The sequence below is a fragment of the Saimiri boliviensis genome, chromosome 2, assembly GCF_048565385.1.
Source record: "Saimiri boliviensis isolate mSaiBol1 chromosome 2, mSaiBol1.pri, whole genome shotgun sequence".
In the NCBI taxonomy this organism is placed as follows: domain Eukaryota; kingdom Metazoa; phylum Chordata; class Mammalia; order Primates; family Cebidae; genus Saimiri; species Saimiri boliviensis.
Genome location: NC_133450.1, coordinates 5940765 through 5953002, shown reverse-complemented (window position 1 = coordinate 5953002; position 12238 = coordinate 5940765). Strand labels below are relative to the sequence as shown.

The following is a 12238-nucleotide window of genomic DNA, read 5'->3' as shown; positions in this document are numbered from 1 at the left end:
ATGTTTTATTTAACCATGATAGCTAGAATTTACTAAAAAAAAAAAAAAAAAAAAATCTTGGGAAAATAGTAAGATATCTACAAAGCGGATTTCAGAATTTTCACATAATGGTTATTAACTGCTGTTTATCAGTCAACCTGCCTTAAACTATAAGGAAGTGAAAAAAGGCACACCCTTAGTGAAATGGGGTTTTACAATGTTAAGAAATAACTTGGACCATCACAAAGCTAAAGTTGCTGTAAAAGTTTTTTTTCATCAAGAAACAAAGGCAGAATCAAGAGAGAAATTAAACTAGTGGTTTAAATTCTATAATTATAAAGACTTTTGAGCAGTGGGCTCGTCTTCATATAGAACTATGGAGATTCTCTCGTAAGAGACAAGAATCTCACTACTAAGCTCAGCTGTCAAAATGGTAACTAAAATCTTAACTTGCTATCTCCTTTAGAAACTCAGCTAATGCCCATGTCCATTTCTAATGTTCAAATAGGTACCTTCAAGGACAAAAAACTTTTTATTTTTTAAATTTTTTTGAGACAGGGTCACACTGTGGCCCAGACTGGAGTGCAGTGGCATGATCATGGTTCACTGTAGCCTTGACCTCCCAGCCTCAAGTGAGCTTCCCCCAGGCACATGTCACCATGCCCAGCTCATTGTTTCTATTTTTTTGTAGAGATAGGGTTTCACCATGTTGCCCAGGCTGGTCTCAAATTCCTGGGCTCAAGCAATCCACTTGCCTCAGCCTCCCAAAGTGCTGGGATTACAGGCCTAAGTCACTGTGCCCAGCCTAAAATCTTCAGTCATCAAAATAAAAGCAGTCACAAAGGTTTGCCCATGAAAGGTGCCAATTAAAAACGGCATTTTAAGAGCTTCCCTGGCTAGAACTACCAACCCAGATGGGGCGCCCAGCCAAAGGCAGGTTTAAATGAGGAGGAAAAATGAGGTGGGGTGCAAGGCATGGGAGATAAACAACCAAAACTCAGCCTCAAGGGGCATGGGGGTACATGCAGGAGCAGGCATAGCGGGGTGAGGTAGGAAGAGCCATGGTTGGGTCTCTAGCCCCAGCACTGCCTCTTATTCCATGTGAGCCTCCAGGAAGTGCCTGGACCATGCAGGGCTTTGTATATAATCACCAGGTGAGCTTGGAAACGACTAAGGTTCTCTCTAACTAACAGATTCTACCCTGCAGACCAGTAGTTCTCAAAATGAGGTTCTCAGACCTAGAAGATCAACCAGAAAACTCACTGGAAAGGTAAATTCTTGGGTCCCATCCCACATCTACTCAATCAGAACTCTGGGAGTAGGCCCAGAAATCTGTGTTTCGACAGCCTCTCCAAATGATTCCGATGCATGCTCGAATCTGACAACCACCAACTAGACCAGCAGTTTCAATCAGGAGTGATTTTGCTCCTCTCCTCTTCAAACCGGAATGAAAAGTTGCTTGCTTGCTTCTAGGAACCATAGGCAAAAGGTATCTTTTCCCACCTTTAATTTACTATTGCTTAACCAAACAGACCTGGGCTCCTGGGAATTCTGATGCAACCTGGGCAATGTCATGAAAAGTTTCCTTATCACTGAAGAAGCGCTCAGCAGCTGCTCCCTTCCCCATGAAGTGAATGAAGGCTTCTTCCAGATCATTCCTTGAATGTAGAACGCTGTGATCTTTCCCATTCCCAGGACTAAGGCCAAGTGCCTGCAAGAGCTTCACCCCCGAGAGCACCACATCAACACATGCATTGACTCTGCAAAGAGGAAAAACACTGTGTGAAAGGAAACAGCAGACACACTGAGTAGCTCTTTTGCATTTAACAAAAAAATGTTTCTCAGAACCATATTCAACAGAAAAACAGCAGAAGTAGATCTGAAACCTGAATTGGAAATAGCACATGGCAGGAAGAAAATTACTTTAACTGGATGTATGTATTAGGATCAGAACACAGGACACTTCAGTAGTTTGGCAAACTTTCACACTAGTTACAAAGTGAGAAAGTAGGTGCTTACCATTTCAGAACAAAGCTACTGTAAAAAAAAAAAAATGTGGCATTTCTGAGAAAACGCTGGCAGAGCCAAACTGCATTCATGACGGCTGTGTGACTTGGGCAAATCACTAATTTTGCTGTGCCTCGTTTCCCCATACACAAAATGGCAATAATATGAGCATTTAACTCAAAGAGCTATGGTTAAAAATTAAATAAGTGAACATATACTTAGGAACAGTGATTGGTACAGAGCAATCAAAATACATGTTTCAGTCAAAGGCCAGGTATCACACATTTTCCCTCCAAAGACAAATGAGGATGGTGGTAACACAGAATGAGTTCCTAAACGCCGGAGTTGTCTCAGCTGAAACCCTGTCTCTTCGAGTTTAGTGACTTACAGACTTTGGCACACTCGCAGCATTGTAACAACTCACCCCTTGGTTGGACTGACCCAGCAACATTAAAGAGCTGCCACTCCTTGCCATCAAGCTTGCCACTTGATGGAAATTATAAAGTACAGGTTGAATCCCTTATCTGAAGTGCCTGAGATCAGAAGTATTTCTGATTTTGGATTTTGGAATATTTACATATACAAAATGAGATATCTTGGGAATGGAACCCAAGTCCAAAAACACAAAATTCATTTACATTTCATATACACCTTATACATATAGCCTGAAGGTAACTTTGTTTTAAATCATTTTGTGCAGGAAGTAAAGTTTGTATTAAGTACTTCTGTGTGAGTGGAATTTTCACATAGAAGTACTTAATATATGATAGTGGCATTATGTAAGTGCCTCCAGAGTTCTGGATTTCAGAGCATTTTGGATTTTGGGTGCTCAACTTGTCCTAAGGTTGTCTGGCATGGCCTCTCCTATGTGTGCATGGAGAAGGTCTGGTTTATATTTTCAGGGGTTCTTTGCTAAAAGTCATCCCTTTTTAAAAGAGAAGGTTCAAATAATTAGGGTAGCTAGATGAAGTCTTCCTGCCCCTGCCCCTGTCACGGTCATCTTTATTCCTGCCTCTGCTTACCGGGATGTCATTCTGGCCAGTGAGGCTGGATTACTATACAGGCAGCTCCCAGCCGGCCAACTGAGATGGCCCCTAGTGACACGGGTGACTGGGCTTCAGATTTAATTCTGAGCAACTCTGAAACCAGAAGGTAAACTCATTAATAAAAATGTCCCAATGGATGGATTTTGGTGTAAAATACATAGTTACATTTCCTGTCTAGTTTCCTTCAAAAATGAAGAGGAATGAGACTGGGATGAACAAGAGGAACAAACGGACTGCATCCTCATTATAAGGGTCCTTTTTATTAATTTTTCCCCTAGGGATTCATGTTTTGAAAGGAGTTTTGCCTATCAAACAGCATTTAAATGCTCAGTTTCTTGTTCAGGACATACATAATGACTCTGATCAACTGGTGAAGCATAACCTAAGAGTTACTAGGCCTTTCAGTGCATAAAACATGTAGCTACTCTAATTGTTTGGCCCTTCTCTTTAAAAGAGGGATGACTTACAGTAAAGAAACACTGAAAATATAAGCCAGAACTTCTCTGACATACACAGGAGAGGCCATACTGGACATGCACGTGGCAGGTGCTTAAAGATATGTTTAAAATATCTTTCGTTTCACAGCCTTACAGGTTAAGAAACCAAACACACCTTGCAAACTGGTCTCAATTCCACCTCAGATAGGGTGCCCTTTATTTCTAATGAATGTAACATTAGATTGGTAGGCAAAATCAGGAATGGAAGTATCTCTAGCTCTCAATCCCAGTAGGTTCCTAAGTTTCAGACAGTGAGGACTTAGACAAGGAGGGATACCATTCCTCCAGACAGCCCAGTCTAAAAAAAATTGTATCCAAATGGATTTGGGTCCCGAGACTCAAGAGTAAAAGTTCAGGCCAGGCGCAGTGGCTCAAGCCTGTAATCCCAGCACTTTGGGAGGCTGAGGCGGGTGGATCACGAGGTCAAGAGATCGAGACCATCCTGGTCAACACGGTGAAACCCCGTCTCTACTAAAAATACAAAACATTAGCTGGGCATGGTGGCGCGTGCCTGTAATCCCAGCTACTCAGGAGGCTGAGGCAGGAGAATTGCCTGAACCCAGGAGGCGGACGTTGCGGTGAGCCGAGATCGTGCCATTGCACTCCAGCCTGGGTAACAAGAGCGAAACTCCATCTCAGGAAAAAAAAAAAAAAAAAGAGAAGTTCAAAGACAGAGGGAAACCTGTCTTTGAAAATAACTACTTCAAAAACTATAAACACCTCACCCTCCACATCTAGTCCTGCTGAGATTTTAAACACTCTCCTTAAAGATGAGAATGGGGAAAGCTGTTTCCAAAAGTTATAAAAGAACAAAAAGAAAAGGAACAAAGTTCAGCATATTTTATAACACAAAGCAACACCCAATTAGTTCCATAACTCCAAACTAATTTTGAGTTAAAAGACATCACTATCACGAAACATTTTCCATCCTTCACCTAATCACATCAGGAATACTAAGGGAAAATAACCAGTTTTTCAGACTGGTTCATGGTTTACTTGATGACTTCTTATAATAATAATAATAATAAAAAAAAAAGGGCAGAGCATGTTGGCTGACACTCGTAACTCCAGCACTTTGAGAGGCCAAAGAGGTTGAATCCCTTGAGCCTAGGAGTTCCAGACTAGCCTGAGCAACATAGAAGATCCCATCTCTACAAAAAATACAAAAATTAGCCAGGTGTGGTGGTGCATAACTGTAGCCCCAGCTACTTAGGAAGCTGAGGCAGGAGGATGGCTTAAGTTTGGGAGGCAGAGGTTGCAGTGAGCCAAGATGGCACCACTGCTCTTCAGCCTGGGTGGGAGAGAAAGACCCTTTCTCAAAAAACACTGAACATCTACTACGTGTCAGATGTCAAACAAGTATTTTACATGTACTTTCCATGCCATAATATTTTACCAGAGCAAGAACCTTTCTCTGCACTTACCTCAACTCAATAGCATCCCAAAATGTAAAAAGCGTATTACCCAAGGTGCTGTATTATCAAGGGTAAATAAAGGGACACATATAGAATCAGAAGACTTTTTGGCCAGAACCACCATCTTCCAGTAATTTGCCAAAATGACAAACACAAAGGAAAAGAGGAGAGGCCCCCGATATATGTTCTCTAGACCTTTTAGAGAACATGGAGCTGTCCTTTGGCCATGTATATGTGAATCTGTAAGAAATGTGATATTGAAGAATCAAGGGAATGGGTACTGTTTAAAAAGGAATACCCCACAAGGGTTACCGTGGCAAAACTGGAGGAGTCTACAATGTTACCCAGCATGCTGCTGGCATTGTTGTAAACAAACAAGGGCAAGATTCTTGCCAAGAGAATTAATGTGTATACTGAGCACATTAAGCACTCTAAGAGCCAAGACAGCTTCCTGAAATGTGTGAAGGAAAATGATCAGAAAAAGAAGAAAGCCAAAGAGAAAGGTACCTGGGTTCAGCTGAAGGGCCAGCCTGCTCCACCCAGAGCAGCATACTTTGTGAGAACCAGTGGGAAGGAGCCTGAGCTGCTGGAACCTCTTCCCTATGAATTCATAGCATAATAGGTGTTTAAAAAAAAAAAAAACCCTCTGGACTGTTAAAAAAAAAATCAGAGGACAAAATTATGCTCATCTGACATGCAAACAGAATCTCATACTTCATAATTTCCAGTATTTACAAAGGTAGGGGTGGGTGTGTGTGTGTGTGTGTGTGTGTGAACTTGTACAAGAGTCTGGTTACTAGCTATAATCTCTCTCTACCTAAGGAAACGGGCTTAGAAGTACCACTTGAAATTTGAGCTTAATAAATGGGGAAATTTTCACTAAAATGATGGTTATTAGATACTGAAATGGTACACAAAGAAAGATTGTGCGTATTTTACAAGGAGAAAGTTACATTACTATAGAGGTCTGTCATGCTTAGAGTCCATGGATTTTTACCTATTTGGGCTTTAATCCTACACAAAGGAGGAAAGACCAAATAAACAGTTTATTTTTTATTTGCTTTTAAAAAATCAATTCCTTTTATTTATGCAGTAAATCTTTAATGAATGATTAATGATTCAAATGTTCAGTCTGAATACATGAACCAGACCAAGTACTGTGGCTCAGGCCTGTAATCCCAATACTTTGGGAGGCTGAGGCAGTAGAGATTGCTTGAGGTCAGGAGTTTGAGATTAGCCTGGGCAATACAGCAAGACGCCCTTCAATCCATTCCACCCCCCCCCCCACCCAAATAATCTCACACTTCAGTAAAAAGTGTGTAAGAGAGGACAGTGTCATTTTGGAGAAAACATAGATGAAACAATTGGAAGACAGGTCAAGATAATAGATGCTGAATGCCAAAAAGAGTTGGGGCGGGGGACTGCCAGAGAGGGCATAGTTCTCCCTTCTAGACTGTAACTGTCTCTAAGGCAAGGACGATGTTTCCTATCTCCTCCCTTTTTAATCACCTGTAAATGTTTTCTAAGGTTTTCTCTAGCTTTACATTATGTGCATCAGCTGTTTTAAGAGCTAATTGTAATCGTTAAAACAGAACTGTCAAGGGTGATGGGGAGGCTGGGCAACTGTCCCTGGGCTGAACCTTAGCTCCTGCATCTAGGCAGAGAAAGGCGGCTGATCTTTAAGAAGCACCCCATGCTAGGCAGACATTTTCAGATACATTACACCTATTTGCAAAACGCTGTAAGATCGCTCATTAGTCATCACTGCTTTCAGCTGACAAAAGAGAGGCTGTAGATTAACTCACATTCCAAAGGCCACAGACAGGCGGAGCTGAAATTCAAACCCAGATTTATCCGATATTGAAGCCCACATAGGAAGTATGCACAAAGTTGTACACAAAGGGACTACCTTGTGTTTGGACACCGTAAGAATGATTTAGCTAGAATGGAGAATTCATACAGGGGAGAAGATCAAGATATGTTTCAAGGGTCAGGGTGAGGCCAGTTCTAGGGGCAAGGAATATATTAACATGAGGGTTTTACCTTTTTATTTTTTTTTGAGGAGTTTCGCTCTTGTTGCCCAGGCTGGGGTGCAATGGCACAATCTCAGCTCACCGCAAACTCTGCCCCGCAGGTTCAAGTGATTCTCCTGCCTCAGCCTCCCGGGTAGCTGGGATTACAGAAATATGCTACCGTGCCCAGCTAATTTTCTATTTTTAGTAGAGACAGGGTTTCTCCACATTGGTCAGGCTGGTGTCAAACTGCCAGCCTCAGGTGATCCGCCTGCCTCAGCCTCCCAAAGTCCTGGGATTACAAGCACGAGCCACCATGCCTGGCAGCTTTCATCGTTTTAAAAATCAATGAACAACAGGCACCAGCGTCTGATTTAGAAGAAGTTTCCTAGAAGCTCCTTAAAATTCCTCCTATCCTTTACTTTTATGACCCCTTTCCGCCAGCCCCTTAAATACTGGTGCCTCCCAGAATTCCACCCTTACCATTTTTACCTTCTCCTCTTCTCTTGCTGGGTGATCCTATCCTGTCTCTGGCTTCAAGCTAAGTGTCAGTGTCTCCAAACTTTGCAACCCTGTTTCTCAATATAGTCCTAAAAACCAGCTTCTCATTTTCAGTAGCTGACAAAGCAGCCTCATTAGAAACCCCACAACAATGTATGTACATCTCTCTTCCTCTGAAATCCAATCTGTCTTCTTCCACAAACTTGACTCTTCTTCTTAATGGCAACAACATGGCGTGAACATAGAACCAGAAATGGGAAAGAACATAGAACCAGGCTTCAACTGGCCCTCTGGCATTTGAAGCTACAAAATCTTGGGCAAATCCATGTGTGAAGACTCGGTGACAATATCTTTTATCTGCCTCCCTCATAAAGTTGTGTTAGTCCGTTTTCATAATGCTATAAAGAATTGCCCAAGACTGGGTAATTTAAAAAGGAAGGAAGTTTAACTGACTCACAGTTCAGCATGGCTGGAGAGGCCTCAGGAAACTTACAGTCATGATGGAAGGTGAAGGAGAAGCAAGGTAGGTGTCAGGAAGGAGACGCCAAGCGAACAGCAGGGAAGAGCCCCTTATTAAAACCAACAGATCTCGTGAGAATTCACTCACTATCAGGAGAACAGCACGTGGGGACCGCCCCCATGATTCAATTACCCCCACATGGTCTCTCCCTTGATTAGATTATTGGGATTACAATTCAAGATGAGATTTAGGTGGGGACACAAAGCCCAACCATATTAGTTGCTATAAGATATTTAATACTGGGCTGGATGAGGTGGCTCACACCTGTAATTCCAGCACTTTCAGAGGCTAATGCCTGAGTTCAGTAGTTCGAAACCAGCCGGAGCAACTTGGCAAATTCTGTCCCTACCAAAAATATAAAAATTAGTTGGCTGTGGTGGTACATGCTGTAGTTGAAGCTACTCGGGACACTGAGCATGACAGGTCAAAGCTGTAGTGAGCTTGATCATGCCAACGCACATTCCACCCTGGGTGACCGAGTGAGATGCTGTCTCAAAAAACAAAAACTAAACAAGATATCTAATACCAAAAACCTGTCGTTTCTGACTGCCTTTCTTTACTCCACCACATCCAACCTATTATTCAGGTTATTTTCAAATCTCACCTCTTCTACATCATTACCAAGTCTGGTTCAGGGTCCTTTCTCCCTTTACACAAACCCTACAATGGCCTCTTAAACCAGTGTCAGGGTCTCAAGTTATTTCTTCATATGAATCACATTAAATTGCATTTTGGGTGTGTCTCTAGGGAAGTCAAACTACAACCTCGAAATGAGATTCTGATACAAGTACTGCACCTGCTCCCACCCATCCCTCCTATATTCCCATCTTTGGGCTACAGATCCTCTTTTGGTAATAGATGATGAAAAGCAGTGAAACAGGTTAGAACCACTGCTCAAAATCTACCCTTCACATTGCCACCAATTCTCAACAAAGAACTTGCCATCAGTTAACTGCTTATAAACCTTTATGGCTTCCCTATCACATACCCTGACATGGGCCCTTCACAACCTGGTCCAACCCTTCATTCTTAGCATCATCTCTTTACAACCCTCTACCATGATTCTTGCTCCAAAACAGGTCTGACTTGTTCCCAAACCATGTACTTTCTCATATTTGATTCTCCTGCCTAAGTGGACCTGTTCCCACTTTTGCTTGGAGAAATTTCGTTTTTTTTCTTTAGGGTCTGTTCCACGAAAGTCACTATAGAATATATTTTCCAAGATGGTCGCAATAAGACGTCCCATTCCACATGTTCTTTTCACAATGTGACAGTGATGCTCCTCCCATCAAGGTTTGTTCTATGTCCCCTCCCTTAAAACCAGGTGGACCCGTGACTCTGGTAGAAGAGTGCCTATGTTGTAAAAGGCAATTAAGGCTTGTGCCTGGTCCTCGTGGGTCGTTCCCCTGGCCTGCCCCCATTCATATGTTGAAACCCTAATTCCCAATGTGACTATATTTGGACATGGGGCCTTTAAGGAAGTAATAAAGGTTAAATGAGGTCATATGAGTGAGCCCTATTCCATAAGGACCTAGTGTCCACATAATAGGAATAAGAGACACCAGGAGTGTGCATGCGCAGACTAACAGTGAAAAGCCAGCTGCCTGCAAGCTAGGAAGAGAGGCCACATCAGAAACCAACCCTGCTAGCACCTTGATCTTAAATTATCAGCCTCCAGATCCATGAGAAAATAAATTTCTGTTGTTTAATCCACCTAATTTATGGTATTCTGTTCTAGCAGCCCAAGCAGACTGATGCGATAATATGTGTTTCCAACAAGTGAGGCAGGAACCTTGCTTCACCCATCTCAGTACCTTGAGAACCTAGCACGGATCTAACACTCACCATGTAGTTGGTGGATATCTGCTGAATGAATGCGCATAAAGCAGGAAGGACAATTTAATCTCAGCACTTTGGGAGTCCCAGGTGGGAGGTTCACTTGAGCTGAGCTCAAGAGTTCGAGACCAGCCTGGGCAGTAAGGACTGGACTCTACTAAAAAAAATTGGCTGGGCATGGTGGTGCTTGCCTGTTGTCCTAGCTACTTCAGAGGCTGAGGCAGAAGTGATTGCGCCAAGGGACTCTAGCCTAGGTGAGAGAGAGAGAAAGAGAAAGAGAGAGAGAGAGACAGAGAGAGAGGGAGAGAGAGAGAGACAGACAGACACAGAGACAGACAGACAGGCACAGACTGACCCTGCGTCCAAAGATAAAAAATTTAAAGAAATTATAGCTAACATTGAATGCTTTTTAAAGCAGGCACCGTGCTAGATAGATTACATGAATTATGTCATTAAATCTTCTGGACAAGTTTGCTTTACTTTACCCCTCCTGGCCCCAACAATCCAGAGAAAGTAGTAGGCTACATGGCAGAGGGCCTGCTTTTGTGTGGTGGTTATACATTAAGTCCGAGGTTACAGCAACAAAGGCAAATCGAACTTAGGGACTGAAGTTAGTGTTTATAACACAAATACTATAAAGGGAATAACTACGTCCCCGAGGAAGAGTACAAAGAAAGGAGGCACTGTGATTTGGAAGAACCTTAAATATGCAATGTCACTGAAGTCGGGAAGGAAAGTGTTTCACGGAGAAGGGCGTGTTCAATGCGTGGAAGCCTGCAGAGAGGAGAGAATGAAGACTCAAAAAGGCAAATCAGAGCGGAGTTGCAGTATTCTGGTGTGGTTTCTAAACTATACGGCGTTACGAAAGAAAGTGGGTAAAGGCAGAGATCACTCATCTTCAAGAAGTTCAGAAGTAAGAGGAAGAAGAGTGGGTAAGGTGCAATCTTTGACTGCAGAACAGCAGCCGCCAGAGGAGAAGGGGCTAAAAGTTGAAATGAGGAAGAAGGCTCGGAGAAAGGTGTCAGGCAAACCGGGATTAGCAAGCAGCTATTAGGGCTGGTCCTACCGGGATGAGAGAAAGGCGTAGAGGCCAGCCGAGTGGAAAGAGCAGCGGTGACGAACCGGTTCAACTCAGACGTCCGACGCTTCTCGCCAAGGGGCCAGCGCGGACAGCAGCGCCTCCCGGGGACCTCTGGGGAGCCCAGTTTCTGCGCGGGCTCCGCCCGATCTCCAAGGCAAACCTCGGAGGTTCAGAGACCCAGGCCCCTCCGGCACTCACCCCACTGCCACGCGGCGCCAGCGCCGTACTGGCCGCACGATAAGCGCGTCCCAGGCGGCCGCCAACCGGCCCTCGGGGGAGACGGGTCCCGAGGGCGCAGACGCGGGTCCCAGACACAGCGAGCTCCAGAAAGAGCGCAGCGCCGAGCCTGGCAGCTCCGGCTCCAGCAGGAAGACGCAGCCCACGGCCAGCGCCAGGAAGCCCGCGTACGCAGAGCCGCGCCACAGCGCCATGGGGACCGAGGCGCCGCACCTGCGCGAACCGACTCCTTTCTTAGCCCGCGCCTCTTCCGGGCTCGGCGCACGCCGATGTCGACACAAGCTCTACGTCACATGGGCGCGCCACGGGCCCCCTCAAGGGGCGGGGCGACAGGCGGCGCCGCGACGCCGCGGGTGGGGATCCTCCGCCTCAGTCCGAGTCTTGGCATTGCGGGGTCGCGGTCCCGGAGGAGGTGAGACAATCACAGTTGTCCCAGTCCGGGCGCTGCATTTCCCCCCCCCCCACCCCCATTCCCGGAACTCCAACCGTATCCTCAAATAGAGGGATGGGAATCCATTTGCTTTCCCAGTAAGACAAAACAGATTATGAAGAAGCGGACAGACCTCGCGTTGATATTCAAACCAGCCGATGTCCCCATTGGCACGGATCACAGTCCCTTTTTTTAATCCGACCCTTCGCCCCGTGCTCATCCTCCCTCGTTTACTGGACTCGTCTTCCTCCCGGCCCGGTGTTTAGCGCTTCTGAGACGGATAGGCTTACAGGCCTTGACCTCCGGCCGCGACCCTCAGCCGCTAAAGGACTTCGTGGAGACCGAGGAAAGCCTGCAGAGATCGGCCGAGATCGACGGCGATCCTTCTCTTCTGGAGAACCAGATGCCACATTCAAACCTTAAAATAACCCATTTGGGGGCGCTGTTCCCTTGAACAAACCCAGGAACGTGTACACAATCTTGCGCACACCTCGAGAGTTACGGATCTGGGTTAAGAAAAGCTGGTTTCTTTTGTTCCACCTTGGTGACATCACTTAAACGCAGCCCTGTCCTCGTTGGTACGACCTGTCTGTGCATGAGGCTAGGTTGAGGGACAATGACGCTAGGCTTGGTACCAGCTCATTCTCAGCAACCACCATGCCCAGCCTAGTCTTGTT

General features: G+C 44.9%; 1 protein-coding gene across 4 annotated transcripts in view; it reads right to left on the bottom strand.

Moving 5' to 3' along the window:
- Positions 1-11714, bottom strand: part of ADPGK (ADP dependent glucokinase) — a 42273-nt gene extending 30559 nt beyond the window's left edge. For 2 of the 4 annotated variants that reach the window (XM_003929656.3, XM_010340256.3), the window contains exons 1-2: positions 11093-11403; positions 1514-1739 (exon numbers count right to left, since the gene is read on the bottom strand). In XM_003929656.3, the coding sequence (XP_003929705.1) occupies positions 1514-1739; positions 11093-11325 (459 nt within the window). In that variant the 5' untranslated portion in view covers positions 11326-11403. The other 2 variants (XM_074392696.1, XM_039469037.2) reach the window with 2 other exon arrangements.
- Positions 11715-12238: the final 524 nt, after the last annotated feature.